The sequence below is a fragment of the Gadus macrocephalus genome, chromosome 18, assembly GCF_031168955.1.
Source record: "Gadus macrocephalus chromosome 18, ASM3116895v1".
In the NCBI taxonomy this organism is placed as follows: Eukaryota; Metazoa; Chordata; class Actinopteri; order Gadiformes; family Gadidae; genus Gadus; species Gadus macrocephalus.
The window spans coordinates 14,379,241-14,399,672 of NC_082399.1; the positions used below are offsets into that span (position 1 = coordinate 14,379,241).

The 20,432-nt window shown below is 45.7% G+C and overlaps 1 protein-coding gene across 1 annotated transcript; it reads left to right on the forward strand.

The window, feature by feature from the left end:
- The first annotated feature begins 1,635 nt into the window (after window positions 1-1,635).
- Window positions 1,636-16,110, forward strand: LOC132446012 (synaptic vesicle membrane protein VAT-1 homolog). Its single transcript, XM_060036060.1, has 6 exons — window positions 1,636-2,346; window positions 7,518-7,725; window positions 11,013-11,183; window positions 11,855-11,944; window positions 12,038-12,276; window positions 15,077-16,110. The coding sequence occupies exons 1-6, from the start codon at window positions 1,939-1,941 to the stop codon at window positions 15,272-15,274; spliced, it is 1,314 nt and encodes a 437-aa protein (XP_059892043.1). The 5' UTR covers window positions 1,636-1,938; the 3' UTR covers window positions 15,275-16,110.
- Window positions 16,111-20,432: the final 4,322 nt, after the last annotated feature.

Genomic DNA, 20,432 nt, shown 5'->3' on the forward strand with positions numbered 1-20,432 from the left:
CCCTTGCATTTGGCTCCATCTAGTGGTCAAAGTACCACATTGCACGAATGAAATGCTTTTGCACTCCTGCATTGATAAAAGCATATCCAGGTGATCTAGTGAAGCCTTTACTGCAGGGTTCTTAACTTAAGCCCAATTATTTTGTACAATATTGACCTATAATGATAGGCCTACTTATATAGCTGTACTTCAGATAATACACATTCACAAATGGGGAGTTGAATGTTTTCTTTGATTCTAGATTTGGAATTTAACATTTTTGAATTATGTTAGACTTATGGTAGGCAGGTTGGGCCCTTTTCAAAGAGAGTTGACAGCACTCATTATTGCTCTGCTACTTTTGTGTACCAGGGCGAAAGAAGTAGACTTTTCTTCACTGGTTTAGTCTGCTTCCCTCGCCCTGGTACATCAAGTAGCAGATCCATAGTGTTACGGGCGACAACTGTGATTGACCCAAGATGACGCCTCTGTTAACAGCAGTCTGTTGCCATGCAGACCAAAGCAGTTGGGTTAACCAACCAGAGCTAAATCATTGACTCTGTTGAGCTTAACCGACTTATGAATGGAATGTGTTTCACAGCAACACGCAAGCTCACCACGACAAACGAGTACTTAGTTTACACGTGTAGGATTTAGGAGTACTTTCTCTGAACCCTGTTTGTTTGTGGACGTGCATACTTCTTATGGGGTTCAGAGAGACGCTCCAAACGGGCCCGACAGAAGGCTGAGAGGAAGTGATAGGTGAAGACCACGAGTCTTCACCGAGCTTGACGTTTCATGTCCTCAAACTGAGGGTCACAACTTCCTCTCAGACGTCACCCAGGCCAGAGGTCACAACCTCGTTGCGGTTTACAACATACAGAACCAACCATGGTTAGTGACTGGGGTGTTGCAGCAAGGTTCCAGTAAAGCATGTATGAGGTATAGGATTTGATGTCTGAGTTTTCAAGTATGTATCGGCCCTGCTGTCCATATGCCTTTCTGGTTCTTCTGAGTTATTAATAGATGAGTGCGATGGGAGGTCAAACCCCATTTGAGGAAGGAAGGATGGTGCAGAACGCATGCGTTTCTGTTTCCATTGTCCGTTTAATGTTATTTTAGTTTTTAAAGTTTAAAATAGCGATAGCGAAATTCACTAAGAAAGAGGCCGCATTAAAACTCTTTCTATTTGTGTGCACCCGCCAAAAACACCCACGCACACACATACACACACGCACACACACACACACACACACACACACACACACACACACACACACACACACACACACACACACACACACACACACACACACACACACACACACACACACACACACACACACACACACACACACACACAGACACAGACACACACGGAAAATGATAGGAAAACAATAATATCGTCACAAAATCAATAAGAAGTTGCCAATAACGTTTCAATGTCCATTTCTTAGCAGCTGTTAGGGTAGATGTGTGGGCCAGCCTGGCCAGGTCATGTGGGCAGGTTCATAAAGTCAATTTTGATGTCGAATAATAAGTCACGAGTCACGACCACTGGAGGATTCCTCGCAGACTTTTCCACCACCAAACCACCTGTGACGCCCATTCCTGCAACACACGATCCTGATCTTCCTGTGGGGATCCACCGCTCCGGGTTTTGACGACCACCACTCCACTCTCTCCAGCTCATTTGGTCGCGATGCCAGAAAGCAACCCAAATCAGTCCGCTACTTTCTGACCAGGGCGCACACATTCCTCCTATTCCTTCGAGCAAATGCGCCTTCCCACCAGTGACATCTCAACACACTTTTTTGGTTTGCACATCCGCAGAAAAGGCTGTCTGTGAGACTGTAGTTCGTGTCTACTTTTAAAGCTACAATATAGTAACAACCACACTCACTGACACTACATCACTACAGCCTATTCGCAAATAGTCAAAGGATATTGCCCTGCATCATGTCGAACGAAGAAGCACCGATCCAACAACAGCAAGTGGACCTGGAGAAGACCCCAGAACCTGCAGAACCCAAACCCGCAGAACCCCACCCGGCTCCAGCCGAGGAGCCCCAGCAGCCAGCGGCGGCGCCTAGTGCTGACGATGCCCAAGAAGAGAGCCACACGTTCCGCGCCCTGGTCCTCACCGGCCACGGGGGCTACGACAAGATCAAGCTCCAGGTCAAGACCCAGAGGATGGCGGCGGGGAGCGGCGAGCTGCTGGTCCGGGTGAAGGCGTGCGGGCTGAACTTCGCCGAGCTGATGGGCCGCCAGGGGCTGTACGACGCGCTGGCCTCCCCGCCCGTCACCATGGGCATGGAGTGCTCCGGGGTGGTGGAGGCCGCCGGGGAGGACGTGGAAGACAGGAAAGTGAGTCTGGATCAATGTTATTGTGTCGTGTTTGTGTAATCTACATTTGCAAGTTATTTTCTGGATCAATGTTATTGGGTCATGTTTTTGTATATACAACAGATTTTCTGGATCAATGTTATTTTGTCATGTGAATATAGACTACATATAAAAGTGGTTTTTAATAAGGGAAAAGTGGAAGACATTGTGTGAAAGTTCACCTAGGTTCTGTTAAAAAAGCTGGATGAAAAGTAGTACATGGAAGAGAGCAGCCCCACCCAAACATCCATCTGACTGATCGATGGCTTCATGGTGTGTTTGTGGTCTGTGTAATGGCTTAGGCAGTAATACTTGTTGCACGTTTCTCCTTAGACTGCAGTCAGCGTTTCGAGGGAGTATTGAGTCTGCTTTTTTTTCTTTCTTTTCTGCTGGATAAGACTTTTTGCAGCCAAGTCTGATGATGTGCTGTTAGTGTTCCTCAACCTCTTCTCACCCCCATTCTGCCTGATGCGAACAGACCGATCTTAACTCAATGTCTAAAACACCTCTGTTAAAACCAAATGTGTCTGCTGTAACGCTGCCACTAACGTTGACTGTTATAGTCCTAATCATTGTTGACACATTCATTATTTTTATGAATGACAGGATAATAGTTTCATTTCAATTGTGTATATCTTTATGAGCACGTCCCCACAATATAAAACCGTGTTTATGTTTCGATTCATAGTTTTATACGCTCAATTATGAATATAGCATTGTTATTAAAGACTAAATTATGAATTAATCATTGCTATAATTGATGAATAAATATTAATAGCAAGTGCGCATCTTCACAGCCAGAAACAATCACAAGTGATAAAAGGTATCGAAGATTATTAATTAGCTAAGAAGTGGTTAATCTGTGGCGCTATAATGCAATGATCAGTAGGGGTCGGTCGAATTAGTTAGTCTAGTAATTGAACAGCACCGGATCAGCCCTGCTACAGACTTGACCTTTGAATACATAATAGATCTATGTCTTTCTTTTCAGGTGTGTCTGCGTGTGCGTGTGTGTGCGTGTGCGTATGTGTGCGTGCGTTTGTGTGTGTGTCCATTCCTTTCATCAATTTCTACAATCTGCATTATGCATTCATGCCAGTATCTGGGGGGGGGGGGGGGGGGCGTCTTGCTCTAGGAGGCTGACAGGGTGGTAGGCTGTGGACATTGGGTTAGGGCCCCAATCGAATGCCCTAACCTAGACCATCCGGGCCAATAGAAACAGACATATAGTATATAGTCATATAATCAAATAGTCGCTGGCAACTAGGTTTTTATCCCCCAAGCTATTGTGTGCGTGTGTGTGTGTGTGTGTGTGTGTGTGTGTGTGTGTGTGTGTGTGTGTGTGTGTGTGTGTGTGTGTGTGTGTGTGTGTGTGTGTGTGTGTGTGTGTGTGGGTGGGTGGGTGGGTGGGTGTGTGTGTGTGTGTGTGTGTCTCACTCTCCTTATCTGACCTGCCGCTTCACTCGCTGCACTGTGTGTGAGTGGTGTCTGTGTGCATGTGTCTTTTTCTTTGTCGTGCACGGAGAAGACGCCCTGTTTGGAGCCTCATTGTCAGCTTGGAAAATCCCCCCCTCACCTCTCTCTCTCCTATATTTCATCATCATCATCAACCTTCACAAGACTCTTATCTCCGCCTCCTTTCTCTCCATTTATCTCTCTCCCCCTCTCTCTGTCCCTCTCTAGCTCTCTCACTCTCTCCCTCCCTTTCTCAGTCCCTCTCTCTCTCTCTCTCTCTCTCTCTCTCTCTCTCTCTCTCTCTCTCTCTCTCTCTCTCTCTCTTCCTCAATTGCTCTCTCTCTCTCTCTCTCTCTCTCTCTCTTCCTCCATTGCTCTCTCTCTCTCTCTCTCTCTCTCTCTCTCTCTCTCTCTCTCTCTCTCTCTCTCTCTCTCTCCTCCATTGCTCTCTCTCTCTCTCTCTTTATATATATATATATATCTCACTCTCCCTCCCCCTCTCTGTCCCTCTTTATCCATCTCTCTCGCTCTCTCTCTCCCTCTCTCTGTCCCTCCTTATCTCTCGTGCTCTCTCTTTCTCCATCTCTGTCCTTCTCTCTCCCTCTCCCTCTTCCCTCTTTATCTCTGTCTCTCTCTTTATCTCTCTCTCTCTCTCTCTCTCTCTCTCTCTCCCTCTCTCTCTCTCTCTCTCTCTCTCTCTCTCTCTCTCTCTCTCTCTCTCTCTCTCTCTCTCTCTCTCTCTCTCTCTCTCTCTCTCTCTCTCTCTCTCTCTCCCTCTCTGTCTCTCTTTATCTCTTGCACTCTCTCTTTCTCCATCTCTATCTTTCCCTCCATTGTCTCACTCCCTTCTATTCCTCCCTCCCGATCCCGCTGTCCTTCCTCACTCCCCTCTCCTTCCCTCCTTCCTTGGCCCCCCGCTCCTCCTCCACCAGGAGTCCTCAGTGGGGAGCGCTGCATTCCAGCTCATGTTGTCATCAACAGCTGGGCCCAGACACCCCCATGACCCTAAACTGCTCCATTGGCTGCTAGTGACTTCTAACTAAACCCTTTACATTTACCAACTTGTTAACATCTACATTGGACGTGTGTGTGTGTGTGTGTGTGTGTGTGTGTGTGTGTGTGTGTGTGTGTGTGTGTGTGTGTGTGTGTGTGTGTGTGTGTGTGTGTGTGTGTGTGTGTGTTTGTTCGTTTTGTGTAAGTGTGTTTGTGCATGCATAGCTGTGTGGGTTTATGTGTGCGCCTGCAACAGGAAGTGGATCTGACCTGGTGATGCTTAAGCCCTGGTAACAGGAAGCACTGGCTCCTTCTTCCAGCCATTCAGATCTTTTTCCTGTGGCCTTGGTGTGTCAGCCAGTGGAGCTTGATTGGTGATAAGTTTATATCGGTGTTATTGTAATATCACTATGCAGAAGAGGTCATGCTACATGTTCCATGAGTCCATTGTGTTTTGCAGGAATGTACACAAGTACCGTTTTTATTTGAATGTTTGAGATTTTTCATCTGCCTTCAGCAGATAAAAAACATAAGTGCCTAGTGGCGATGTCTTGAGCTTTGTCTGGTCAGTGGTTGTTGACGGTGTGTGAGCGACGGTTAAAGATACTGATGGTCGCAAGCCTTTCTGCTCGTCTTAAAAAACTGAAATATCAACTGGTGAATTTTTTTGTTTGTGCCTTTACTGGTCTTTTCCACTATACTATACTGGCACGGTTCACTCTGGTTCGGTTCGCTACGGCACGGTATCATGGGATTAGCATTTCCATTACAACCGGGCTTCCCGCTTGAAGCTGTGTCTTTAACTGAAGACACACTTGTCTTTTGTCCATGACACAACACTCACACTTTTATTGCCTATTTAGTTTTATATCATAGCCCACCATGAAAATGGATGTTTTGTTATTTGCATTATCGATATGAATTGTATATATTTGGGTTGTATTAGATGGATGGCAACACACAATGATATCCCTGATGATGAATTCAGATTGAATATATATCAATATTTCCTTTTTTTTGCTTCCTAATTCCAATAGCTCATTGAGAGACGATTTATTGAATATTAGAACTGCTTACAAATTGTCCTTGATGTTAGGGAAAAAACGTGTTTAATATCGATATCTGTGATCTACTCGTGTGAAACATTGTAATTGTCCAGTCTTTTCAACAAGACTAATCCGAACCAACTCTTTTCTATTTTGATCTGATTTCTTTTCTGCAAGAGAATATCATCAAACTAACATCACCGCGGTGCTTACATAGTCATAGGAACGAACAGAATAAAAAAAAAAGAATCAAGCGATTGAGAACTCAAGCAATACTCTTTGTGCATGGAGATGCCTCTCATACATAAGAACATACAGTCATACAGAAAATCGTATTGTTTCCACATATCGACTAGCTACTCTTCCGTACCCTGATTTCAAACAATCTGTGGTGCCATCTTTCTAGACGTGTATCAAAAAGAAGCAGTTTTGACAAATAATGTGGTGACTTCCTCTTGGCCAGTCTGACAAATTGCTTCATTGTACAGCTCGCACTACAAGAGCTTCAACAAAAATATCCGCAGAGACCACAGGGGAAATATCAATGAAAATGCTCGGACCGTGGTTCTGCCAATGTATGCTGCTGCCGTAGTGCGAATCAATAGCAGAGCCTATCGAATCGTGCTACCCCAGCAAAAAAATGCTTCCTTATGTGTTTGGTAGCGTATTTGATCTGGAGACCAAGTGCCTGTTTCAAACGATGCTCCCACTAGGCGCAGACTGGATCTGGAAGAGGGGGATGCAATCATGGGGGCTCTCGCACCACACCACCAAATCAGAGCTGGCAACCTTGTGATTTCGTACCGAAGATTGGTTTGCGACACCAATTCAGCCGTATATTGCGTGTAGAGTATGCCTGGTATTACAATACAGACAGAAAGACATAAACAGTCGACAGACCTATCAGATTGACAGGGTTAATTTGACCCCAGGGTGAAATCAGGATGTAATGGCCATCTGAAGGGTTGTAGGTCTACCACCGGACATGTTTAGGGTCTCGTTGACTTCCTTCATCTAAAATTGTCTTGAATAAAATATGAAGCGGCAACTTATCCTGAGGACATCATCTGCAGACTGAAGCATCTGCAGACAAGGCCAGTCCTGGCGAGAAAACACTTAAATCTTTGTCGACGTCGGCAGCAAGAAGACTGTTGGCATTATAATGTTGGCCTCATTGTTTGAAAGGATAACAAGAATATCCTCACACATAATCAATAAAGTTGACATCAAAGATATAACATGTAACATTTAGGCATCAAAATATTAACAAAATGACGAGACCGTAAATATTTGATTGAGTTGTGTACTTGTGTTTCCAACAATATTCGTTTTTTTTAGGTTTTCTGCCAGAATCACGGCAGATAGATTATAACCGGCAATGTTGGTGAAGACTAGAACTCCCACGATCCATCGTCATTTCACAACGTCATCAAACAAAGTCTTTGAATCAGCCAGGGTTGGAGATTCAATATTCAAAGCTAAGAATGTAAACACACACACCCTAATGCATGTCTACTCTTCCTTCCCCTCATCTCCCTCCCTATCTCCCTGTCCTCACCTCCCACCCCTTACTCCTCTTCCTCCAACATCCATCCCACCCCTCCCCTCTCCCAATCTCTTCCCCCTCACCTCTCGCCCCTCCTCCCCCTCCCCCCGCAGGCCGGTGACCGGGTCATCGTGCTGAGCAGCAGTGGCCTGTGGCAGGAGCTGGTGGTGGTGGCGGCTGACCAGACCTTCCTCATGCCTGACGCCATGAGCTTCCAGGAGGCGGCGGCGCTGCCCGTGAACTACCTCACCGCCCACATGATGCTCTTCGAGATGGCCAACCTCCGGCCCGGCAAGAGCGTCCTGGTCCACATGGCTGCAGGTAGGAGGCACCGGGAGGTGAGGGGAGGCTAGGGTGCAAGTGAGACGGTGTAGAATGCTAGGGTGCTAGTAGGGGGTGAGGGGAGGCTAGGGTGCAAGTGAGACGGTGCAGAACGCTAGGGTGCTAGGCTAGGCTATAGTATGCTAGGTACAGATAGGAGGCACCAAGAGGTTATTGCAGGCTAAGGGTGCAGGGGAGACATTGTAGAACGCTAGGGTACAGGTCGCAGGCAATAGTACGCTAGGTTCAGGTAGGAGGCTATTGTAACGGCTGAGTGAGCAGCAGGGGAAAGGACTCAAAAGGAAGGGAGGCAAAAGTCTGGGTAGAAAACAATGGTCCTTACTAGCGGATTGGTCAGTACACGGGAAATCAGTGAATCAGGCAAACAATCCGGCAGGGTGACGGCAAAGACGTAATCGGGAGCAAACGGGCAGGAATCGGAAAACCAGGACCCATGAATAACACTAGGAAAATGCTGGGACGCTTGATACAGAGAGCAAAGACAAACTGGCACAGAGGAAGGTAAACACGCTGACTAAATACATGTGTGAATGTGTGTGTGAACCGCTGTAAGTCGCTTTGGATAAGCATCGTCAAATTCTGTAAATGTTGCAGGACGTTATAGGCGGCTAGGGAGGATGTTACAGACACTAGGACGCAGCTATGTAGTTCTAGGATTTTATAGGACGTTATAGGCGGCTAGGCACAGGGAGGATGTTACAGACACTAGGACGCAGCTATGTAGTTCTAGGATTTTATAGGACGTTACAGGAGGCTAGGTACAGGGAGCCGGTTAGAGGACCGAGCAGCCCGGCTCTTATGGTTCTCCTGCACCACGCCACTCCTCCACACCCTGCATAGACAGCCGCGGGCATCAGGACACATGAAACCCTACCCATCTCCCACCAGAGACTGAAACTCATCTGTTCAGACTGCCTCTTGGCCCTCGGCCCCAAACTAATTTCAAATATTGCCCCCACTCTTTCTTCTATTGTAGCACTTAAAGCAGTATGCTTATTCAATGGCTTTTTATGGACCTGCATGATTCATGCACTTCTTGGGTTGTGTCTTCATTACTGAATGCACTTATTGTAAGTCCCTTTGGAGAAAAAGCGTCAGCTCAATACATATCATGTAATGTAGGACTTGCGGGGTAGATGTGGAACTGAAAATTGAAGTAGTGGTCGGGTGGTAGTTCTGGGTTCGAAACCAACGTTTTGAAGTCAACCTGTAGGGATCCTAGAGCCAGAAGCCCATGCCTTCTTATTAATGACACACAAAGACATTTCTTTGGGTGACGGTAACTGCTGCATGACTCAATTGTAAACTGGTAGGTCTGTAGTCCTCGGGTAGGAGGTCAGGCCAAAGGTTCACTTACCCTCCGCCCATAGGCCCACTGAGGGTTTCAACAGCGGTTGCTTGATGTATACTGCTATGTGCGTTACAGGTATACCAGACTTCAGGGACTTCCGGTGAACTTTAGATTGTGAACATGACGCATTATACAAACAAACATAACTGACACCTCAGGGTGGTGTTTCCGCTTGGCAGAAATAAAGAGGATGCAGGCAAACCACATTACTTAAGTGTGTGTGTGTGTGTGTGTGTGTGTGTGTGTGTGTGTGTGTGTGTGTGTGTGTGTGTGTGTGTGTGTGTGTGTGTGTGTGTGTGTGTGTGTGTGTGTGTGTGTGTGTGTGTGTGTGTGTGAGTTTGTGTCAGTTTGTTTATGCAGTATAGATAATGTACTCTTTCAGTCAGTTGGAACACGGCCCGGTTGAATGTCCTGCTCGTCAAGCCATTGTGGACCCTCGAAGTACTTTTCCACCTAATGTCAAACACACTCCCTCCCACACACTCTTTCCCAGACGGGGCCCGGGATCTAACCCAAAGTCCTCCACCAGCTGGGGCCCTACCTGCTCCGTGGGTCTTATTCAGCCAGGGGCCGTCTGGTGGCTGGGGGGGGGGGGACCCGAGGGTGGTCTCTGATCTCCAGGGCCTTTCTGTTGTGTCATTTCTTCAAACAAATAAAACAGAGATAATGGCCTGAAATTATTCCAATAGCATCCAAATGATTTAATTAAAGGCATTAAGGGATGGATTAATGAAAGGCAGGTTTCATGTTCCAATGTCTAATGCTTTCTGCTTCTGTAATCACGGGTCTAAATGCGGCCACTTGCCACACATCAAGTGAGCTGCCAAGAGATCATAGGTGAAGATTTTTAGAGAGCCGTGTATGCGTGTGTGTGTGTGTGTGTGTGCGACTATGTGTGTGTGTGTGTGTGCGACTGTGTGTGTGTGCGACTGTCTGTCTGTGTGTTCATGTGATTGTGTGTGTGTGTGTGTGTGTGTGCGACAGTGTGTGTGCCTGTGTGTTTGTGTGTGAGAGAGACTGTGTGTGTGTGTGTGTGTGTGTGTGTGTGTGTGTGTGTGTGTGTGTGTGTGTGTGTGTGTGTGTGTGTGTGTGTGTGTGTGTGTGTGTGTGTGTGTGTGTGTGCGTGCGTGCGTGTGTGTGTGTGCACCTTTGATAGCCCAGCCTGCTTGCAACTCCTATAAAATTATAAATTATTATCAGAGGCTACTGTTGCTCTAGCAACCTGTGACATTTGAAAGAAAAAGGCTGTTGAATGTTTAACTAAACTCTTATCTGGTCTACTTGTGTCCAGACTGGCTTTACAATGCCAGTGCTGTCACAAATACTGACTCATACAGGTATTATGTGCCGCCTAACTACCATGTTAAAGAGTCACTGCAGCGTGCTTTATACGAGTGTGCTGCCCCCTACAGGCGGATACCGCTCAGCGATTTACCAATGCTACACACTGAAAAAGATGGAATTGTGTTTTTGACATCCGTTGACTGGTCTGGATTGAAACAGTTTGATTCTTATAAGCCCACCCATTTAAAAGCCTATCCACGGTCTGATTTGCAATGGTCACCGGTGTTGTTCTCAAATTGTCCCCTTTCTAAGATCGCTCAGCCCATGGTGGTACTGTAACACGATCCCTAATGTCCTCCACTTACTGTAGGCGCCCTTGAGCGAGACGCACGGGTGCTCGGCCAATTCCTAATATTTTAACGTTCAAAGTGGTTGTTTTTACAGCAACAGAGTCGATGTCGCAGACCCCGATTGTTTCACATCACGCGTGTTTGGCTCACAACACGCTTGGCTTGTGTGAGAACACAACCGAGCGTGTCGCGTGTCTCCACTCCAACGACGTGCATCTTACCGCACCAGGAATGTCTTCGGAAGAGAGCGTCTCCCTAACACAGGCCTGATGGGTTGGCAGGCGGCGTGGGCATCGCGGCCACCCAGCTGTGCCAGACGGTGCCCGGGGTGACGGTGTTCGGCACGGCGTCGGCCAGCAAGCACGAGACCATCCTGCAGGGCGGGCTGAGCCACGCCATCGACTACCGCACCAAGGACTACGTGGAGGAGATCCGCAACATCAGCCCCGCGGGTGAGGGGGGGGGGGGTTCAGGGTACTGTGGTGGTTAGAGTGGGAGTGTGATCTGCTATACCCAACGCATCACACGGTGCACTGATGTAGCAGGGGGGGTTTGTGGCTGGAGTCTGTGTTGTACTTGAAAATGCATTATTTTGCATCTGTCGCGACATGGCCTTCAGCTGTGGGCTTTCACTGTCGGCTTGCAAAGGGGATGCTTCGACCCCCGATGTCTATCCTTATGGGGCGATGTTCCCTCATCCCTCATCTATGGCAAAGTATATCTACAGCTCAGCATTTCATGTCACAATTATTTTATCCAAAAATAATTGCAATTCACGATATTATCACGATAAACGTCCAAACATGCTTAGAACTGTTCATAAGGCACTAAAACATACTGGAATCACTTTACCTTACATTTTGTGTTGTTTTTTTCTATTGTGATCCACGATTATATTCTATATCATACCATCTGCCAAGTTGATTTGATTTATTCCACACTTGAGTGAACAGGTTTTTTTGGGCACTAGAATATTTAATGATTTATGACAAATATATAGATTTATTTCCGAGGCACACAGGACTCAGGCCTAACAGGCACAACATTCACTCACAGTCTCTCTCTCTCTCTCTCTCTCTCTCTCTCTCTCTCTCTCTCTCTCTCTCTCTCTCTCTCTCTCCAGGACTTGATATTGTGCTGGACCCACTCGGAGGCTCGGATACCAACAAAGGCTTTGGACTGTTAAAACCAATGGGAACCATCGTCGTCTTCGGTAAAACATGCACTAGTGTAACAAAAATCCCTCTCTCTCACTCTCTGAATGGCTTCTCACGTGCGTGTCTCTGTCTCTGATTGGCGGCCTCAGGTGCAGCCAACTGTGTGACTGGGCAGAAGAAGAACCTGCTGGCCATCGCCAAGACGTGGTACAACCAGCTGTCCATCAGCACCATGAAGCTGATGCAGGCCAACAAGTCGGTGTGTGGCTTCCACCTGGGCTACATGAAGGACTTCAGTCTCATCAGGACCACCATGGAGACCTTGCTGGGCCTTTACGCCGAGGGGAAGATCAAGCCCCGCATCGACTCCACCTACCACTTCGAAGAGGTCGGAATCAAACAGGCTTTTGTCTATGCTTTTTGTTTCCTTTATGTATGTCTCTCAAATAATCAAAGAAACGTTGTTTCTTTGGAAAGGGGAAGGGGTAAGGGGTAGAAATGGGATTGGGCCTTAGGCCAATTATTATTATTATTATTATTTCTACCCCTTATACCCTTCAAAACAAGGGGGAGGGGTAAGGGGAAGGGGTAGGGGGTAGAAATGGGATCGGGCCTAATTGTTGGCTTCTGGGTTTGAACCCTACTGTACCTGTAGACTAGTCTACCTGTAGACTAGTCTACCTGTAGACTAGACTAGGAACAGCACCTGTTCTTGAGCACAATTTGTAACTCCTATCTGCGATCTCTATGTGATCTAAAAGATTAACTGTAAATCTATGCAGATTCTTTCTTAATCACATTGTAATTCTGTGCTTTAGTCAGTAACTTATTGATGTTATTAAGATTAAGTTGACTCACAGCATGACCTGGTGCGATCACCATTACCGTTACCCTGATGGGTTGTGCTTTCGTTGGCTTTTTTGTTGAGTTTTGGTTTTGTTTAAAGGGGCCTCGATAGAGTACGCCATTCCTCCTATCTTCTGAGTTGAGGCAGACCACTAGATTATGACCCAGACCTCATATGCAAACAGTTAAAAATAGATGAATAAACAAATGCAGTGAGTGAGCGATGGAATCAAAACAAAAGTCACGCACAAAGAGCAATTACTTACCGTAAACCCTCTCTGTCATATAAAATAATAAGTAGCCATAAAAACAACATAATCAACCAAACATCGCAACGTTATTTCTCAAAATGACAGAAATCAAATTCAGAGAAGAAATATTAATACTTATGAATATTATAATTATCTTATCTTCCTGATAACCTGCAATACCCTCGCGGACAACAGGTTGGTATAGACCAGTGGCGGCGGGGCCGGTAGCGTCGAGAGACCCGCTGCGGTCGAGCTGTGCCAGCGCCACGACGAGCTGGTTTGATCATGGCTGGCTCCCTGCCGCGCCCCGCTCCCCTCCCCCACTGAGGCTAACTCATACGTACATGTGAGGGGTCAGCCGCACGGGCCGTCGCAGTCTGACGCTGGAGTCTGTCTGCGCTGCCTGTTTGTGTGCGTATGTGTGTGTGTGTGTGTGTGTGTGCACTTGTGTGCATGTGCGTGTGTGTGTGCGTGTGTGTGCGTGCGCACGTGTGTGCGTGTGAGTGCACATATGTGTGCGCGTGTGTTTGTGTGGGTTTGTGTGTGTTTCTGTGTGTGTGTGTAGCTGCGCTTGTGTGTGAGTGGGTTTGTGTGTGTGTATTTGCTCTTGTGTGTGTGTGTGTGTGTGTGTGTGTGGGTTTGTGTGTGTGTGTGTGTGTGTGTGTGTGTGTGTGTGTGTGTGTGTGTGTGTGTGTGTGTGTGTGTGTGTGTCGGGGCACAGTTGGTGCTGAATCATCTCTGTTGCGGATCACAGGAAATGCAAAGCAGAAAAAAACAAGTGACACAAACAACATGATTAGCGGGGGATGAGGAGCCGAGGTGATACACACATTCATTCATCCCGACCTCCATTAAGGAGACGGGGACCGTCGCCCCCGACGACGGACCGCTGGAGCCGTGGTCTCCTCTGCTGTTTCCATCACCTGCCGTCGTCTGACTCTCTCTCTCTCAGCGGCGACCCTCCCCGCGTCACACGGTTGTTCCGACAGCCGTTGCTAGGCGACGGTCGTTGTTGCCGTGGCATCGGCGATTAGGGGTGGGTGGAGGTGGGTGGGGTCGGGGGTTGGGGGGATGTTTGCGGTTGAGTTCCCTGGGTGGGGGGGTTGGGAAGGGTGGGGGTTGAGTAAGGCTGCATGACTTGTTGCTCGGGAATCACATCGCCACTGTTATCTCCGTCATCATCTTCTGCCTTCCAGGAAGAAACCGACACAAATAATATAATAGATGGCCTCATTTCATGGAAAGGGCCTTTTCTATGGTAATAGCTGGCTTCAGAAACAACATATTGTGCGGTGTGAAATGTATGCACTGCAGCAAAGGATATACACACACATTACATTAAATACCATCATTCCACATTTTATATATTATATATATATTTACAGTGATTAAAATACTGTTGAATTAAGAAGCATTTGGCATCAAATGTATCGATTTGCATAATCTTGCCTTTATTACCATCATCTATAAAACGTTTATTTTCATGTCGGCTTGAATGTCAGACTCGGTTGAGCAAAGATCTAGATTACGGAATCATGGTATTTATTTAATCAGTTTAAACACCTTCTTTCCTTCTTTAATCTTCGTCTTCACTTACAGGACGATGGGTTTTTGAAGCAGAATTTCAGGACTTGTATTTGATTTGAATGGCGTTCCGGTTGATGTAATATCCTTTATTAAATGAACGAAGGCTGACCATTGGGTATACGTTACAGGAAGTGGTTGAAGCTAGGAGGTGAGATTGGATTTACGTGGAAGTCAATAGAAGAAGAGAAGCTGCATTTATTTTCCCTCCCTATTGACTTCCATTGACTTCTAGTTGAACCAAGAGGCCATTCTGAGGAGCGATGTGAATCTCTAACCAGTAGTGTCGCTTGTTTGAATACAGAGGAAGCCCTTAGAAACTGTAACTATGTTCAAAGGCTTTGCAAATTGCCTTGACCTGAGTGGATCTGACCTATCTACACCCCCTTCCCCTTGCTCTCTACTGCTTTCTCTCTCTCCCTTGCTATCTCTAACTCACTCTTATCTGTCTTTATCTCCCATGTCACTGTCTCTCTTTCTTCTTCCCTCTCTCTCTCTCCTCAAAAGGTGGCTGATGCCATGAGACGCATGCAAGAGCGACAGAATATAGGCAAAGTCCTCCTCCTCCCTGAACCCAAGAAAGAGGAGGAGAAGGTGCCGGAGAAAGAGGCGGAGAAGGAGGAGGAGAAGCCAGCCGAAGCCCCTGCCGGCCCCCAGGAGGAAGAGAAGGCCAAGCCCGAGGAGGCCAAAGAAGACCAGGGTTGAGAAGGAGAGTAATGGATGAATGCTCCTCTCTCCACCCCACTCCTGGTGCTCTTGACTACCCGTCTGTTGAAGGGGACGAATTTAACCCACGCCTGTATTTCTATTTGTCAGTATTTTACGAGTTCAGTTGCGTTGTAGTGCAATTTGTTTGTATTGGGTATTGTCCTGAAATACTTAGTATTGGTTGTTGAAGGAATGTTGGTGATAAATGAAGTAAGTAATGCCACAGAGTGTGAGTTTAATACTTCTAAGATCTGGTGCCGTTTTGATGTTGAGCGATTACCGGAGATTTACCACTGTTGTTCACCTGTTACCTGTGATTCATGGTTTCTGTGCGCCTCCGGTTGCCATGTTGAGTTTTTCACTAACACAAGCGCAAATGTAATCAAATACTGTATTCTCTCCCGCATTCACCGTTTTGACCCTGCTATTGTACTGCTACATACCACTTCGAGATGCAACACCTGTGTTGAGAGAATGATCGAGGTATTTTGCCAGAAATATGAGCATTTAAAAACAACAGTGCCAAAGACAGATCCAGCATCAACATTGACAGATCGATGCGTGTCTCAATATGACTGACGTTGTAATGGTGAGTGTGTTTTGTGGATCTTTATTGGTATTAATTGGTGACGACCTTGATATTCTGTGTTAAATAGATGTACAAAATGAGTTGGGAGTCATGCGACGATGGTTCAAAACAGCATATTAATATGGTGTTATTTGAATCCACTTTATCTTGATCTGTGTATCATTACAAAGAGAAAGTTGTGTTTGAAAAAAGTGTTATTTTTTCAAGTTTTATGATGATGGAATTAAACTGAACGTTCAATTGACTAAGCCGCCCACCCTCCCATTTGTGCGCCTGACAGCTGCTAAATCCAGATGTTTAGACAAAACAACGGGACTTTTAACGTCATCTAAAAGAAGTGGTGGCAGCAAAGGACCTCTTTGGTGACATCCACATCCAACTGCAATTTCATAATCGTCATAGGTTTAATGCCAGCGATGACGTTAGTCAGTTACGTCCCTTTTTAAACATCGATATAGTGGGACATTTTTCATGATTAATTATTTTCACTGTACCTTGGTAAACGATACATTTTAACGATGTTATGGAAAGAACAGTGCATTCACATGCAAGCAAAAATCAGGCTCACAAGCTAGCGCAACAGGCTAAATTGTTAGCGCAACAGGGTTAGGGTAAGGGTTATTAAATACGGGAAGTATGGATATCGGAATACGCCCCATGTCCTACAGGCTGCAACCAGACCCTACCTTCCCAGGGACTCGAAACTCAGCGTGCTAGCTCATTAGCCTCAGCGGCATCCGCATGTCGGCGTGCTAGCTCATTGGCCTCGGCGGTATTAGCATGTCGGCGAGCTAGCTCATTAGCCTCGACGGCATTAGCGGGCTAGCTCATTGGCCTCGGCGGTATTAGCATGTCGGCGGGCTAGCTCATTAGCCTCGACGGCATTAGCATTTCAGCGTGCTAGCTCATTAGCCTCGGCGGTTTTAGCATGTCGGCGTGCTAGCTCATGAGCCTCGGCGGCATTAGCATGTCGGCGTGCTAGCTCATGAGCCTCGGCGGTATTAGCATGTCGGCGTGCTAGCTCATTAGCCTCTGCGGTTTTAGCATGTCGGCGTGCTAGCTCATGAGACTCGGCGGCATTAGCATGTCGGCGTGCTAGCTCATGAGCCTCGGCGGTATTAGCATGTCGGCGTGCTAGCTCATTAGCCTCGGTGGCGTTAGCATGTTGGCGTGCTAGCTCATTAGCCTTGGCGGTATTAGCATGTCGGTGGGCTTGCAGAACACTGCACACGCAACTTAGTTGGCAACCACCCACATTTTCTTTAGAAAATGTTTTAAATGCACATGCTTTACATTTTAAATGCAATTTTTAAATCTTTAACTACACTTGTTTTCAGCTTGGTTTTATTTTACTTTTACTCACATCCATTATGAATTCGATGGGATCACGTTATTGTTTTTCGATTTTTTCAAATACAGTTGACCTAAGTGATGAATCGTCTCAAATATCTGAAGTCAGTTGACTGCTGTTGGGGTTCAGCTGGGCGTTCTCCCCAGATGAGAAATCATGTACTTATTTCACACATAAAATAAGTTACATTATTAACTGCCTCCTGCCTCCTTATTCACATTAAGGAGGCAGGGGGCACAGAGATGTATCGACTTCAAACTTTCCACTCAATTCACCTCTCCCACTTCTTGTCTCTTAAATTCAGCTCTTTCGACCGATTTCTCTCTCGTCCTCTTTCTTGCTGTATCTCTCTCTCTCCGCCTAGATTGCTGTATGATTTCCACAACTATCCACAAAGATTAATACTTATATATATATATATATATATATATATATATATATATATATATATATATATATAATATATATTTCGTCGCTTTCTTCCAAAATGTTAATCACTTGCGCTCAACAGCGTGTTTTTTTTTGTTGATGGCTCCCCTTGTGAGTGGGAAGTAAAACCCGGGGGCAGCGTAAATGGGAACCGGAGTCACCTTCTATCTGGTGGTTAAACTCAGAATCAGTGTATTTGTGCATTACATTTACATTTAGGGCCTTTAGCAGACGCTTTTATCCAAAGCGACTTACAATAAGTAGGCTACATTTGTCATAAGAAGTGAAACAATATATCGCTGTCAGTACAGTAAAGATGTTCATAGAACCAAGTGCAACAATCGCTAGGATAACCCATTCCCCGTGTACAGCAATGATAGCAGCTACTGCAGATGCCACACAATTAAGTAGGCTACTATGAATAAGTGCAATGTAGATTAATTGCGTAAAATAAGTGCGTAGGCCTACATTAAGTGCCAGGACGTACCTGGTGGCTGGAAGGGGCTATGCAGTCGAGGTGAACTCTGAACAGGTGAGTTTTGAGTCTTTTGCGGAAGCTGGATTGCACAACTTCTTGTTTGTACAACTTCTTCTTGTACAAATACACAAGAGTAAAATTCTAAAGCATAGTTCCTCCACAGCCACATTGCAGCAACAATACAAGATGAAGTAAGTACAAATATGTAAAAATAAGTAGCAGCATAGAACACCATAAATAATAATAATAATTATAATAAGAATAAGAATAAAGTAAGTAACAGTGACGAAAACAGTGGTAATCAGTAATTGGTTGCCGCCAAACTCCAATAGTAAGGTCCTATGTTCCTGCCGTACCGAAGGCTTCTGGTTATGTTATAACTTATATGGTATAGTACGGGGGTCGGCAATAGGCGGACCGCGGTCCGGGTCCGGACCCAACTGACGTCCTCTCCGGACCGAGACACAATTGCAACAATAATATTAATAATGCGATATTTTTTTTATATACCGTATTGGTCCGAATATAAGACGGCCTTTTTTCCAATCGAAATAGGTCCGAAAAAGTCGGGTCGTCTTATATTCGGGGTCTAGTATTCAGAGCGCAGTTTCTCTTCTTCGCCTCTCCCTTTAAATGTCAATACACATTCGCGGCCGCAGGTTGCGCCAGAAATTGGTTCCGGGAAGAAGTAGTCCAACGTCCTTAACAACCAGACCGTTACCGGTGTTTAAAGACAGGCTGACCATTAGAGACAAGTGGCTCAAAAGTGGGTCAGGTCAATCAACAACAGCGGAGGAGCTATGATGCCAATTTTAAAATAATGGTCGTCAATAAGGCAGAGTCAAGTAACAACTGCCAAGCTACCAAGATGTTTGGGGTCACGGAGTGTAACGTAAGAAGATGGCGAGCACCAAAATAACGTCTCAAAGACGTCAACAGTCAGCGCAAATCCTACCGTGGTCCTCAAAGTGGCCGTTTCAGTGAGGTTGACCGGAGAGTTTTTGAAAACGTCAGAGAAAACGCGCTTTGGGCGGAGCCGGTGGAAGCGGAGCAGCTGGGGAGCGATGACAGCGAGAGCAAACACAGCGGGGCAGAGGACGTGTGTGAGCGATTAGACAGAGATCGGAGGAGAAGTTTTGGCTTAATTTTGGTTAAGTTTAGTTAAATATGTGGCCTGTATTTTTCTATGTTATTTAAAAATGTTCCCAATGTTGCTTGATATTAATTTTGAATCATACTGTACATATTTTGCCTTGAAAGTGCCGTGGCCTTTACTGGCATTATTATTATTGTCATTGATATAACAAGTGTTTAATTCACTGTTCTTTGTTCTGCAAATCTGGTCTGCAAATCTGTTTGTGTTGAAAAACGGGGGGTCGTCTTATAATCAGGGTCGTCTTATATTTGGACCAATACGGGTATATATAATTTTGACCAAGAGATTTTAACAACTAATGTTTGGGTGACTTTTATAAACCCGTTAAATACATTAAATTAACTATAACTTTATGGTAGGCTATGTTTTTGCTTAAACCTTATAATGCCAGTAGCCAATCAGATGATAGCCTGCCCTACGAGCTGTGCGACTGGTGCACGCAAGCGCGGCAAAATTGACAGAAGAAAAGAGTGCCTTCAGTTGAGAGAGAAAGCTTCATTGCAGTTGAAGAGAAAGGTAGATTGTGAGAACAGAGCTTTTAAAGAGGAGTGTTCATTCTGCCTGCATGCAGCTCTAAGCATGTGTGCCTGATCTTCTCCGAGACGGTGGCGGATAGTCAGTTGTTGACCAAACAGACACTGATACTACTAGCGCCTTAAGTAGGCTACTTATATTGGCTAAATATGCCTCTGAATCATGATGCACACCTTGACTGTTGGTACATAAAACACATGCAGTCCTATATCAGTGAAAACAACGGTCATAAAAAATGTGTGATAGACCCCCGGACCCAAGCTTGAGGATTTTTTTTGAAACTGGACCCATTAGGATTTCAATTGCCTACCCCTGGTATAGTAGATAAGAGATGCTGAAGTTTAGGTGTTTTGGTAGATATGGTTCGTTTAGGTAGGCTATGCGGTTTAAGAAGGTTACGTTTCGGTATTAGGTTAGATATGGTTAGGTTCAGGTATTAGTTATAGATATGGTTAAGTTTAGGTATTAGGTTTGATATGGTTCGTTTAGGTATTAGGTAGGCTATGATATGGTTAAGTTGAGGTATTTGGTTATATGGTTAAGTTTAGGTAGAAGGTTTGATATGGTGAAGTTGAGGCACAGATTAGAGGTTAGGTTTAGGTTTTAGTTTGCAACGTG

Coding starts and splice junctions, on each gene's coding strand:
- LOC132446012 (XM_060036060.1), top strand. CDS start 1,939: ATGTCGAACGAAGAAGCACCGATCCAACAACAGCAAGTGGACCTGGAG. Junction 7,726..11,012: donor CCTGGTCCACATGGCTGCAG/GTAGGAGGCACC, acceptor ATGGGTTGGCAG/GCGGCGTGGGCATCGCGGCC. Junction 12,277..15,076: donor CCACCTACCACTTCGAAGAG/GTCGGAATCAAA, acceptor TCTCCTCAAAAG/GTGGCTGATGCCATGAGACG.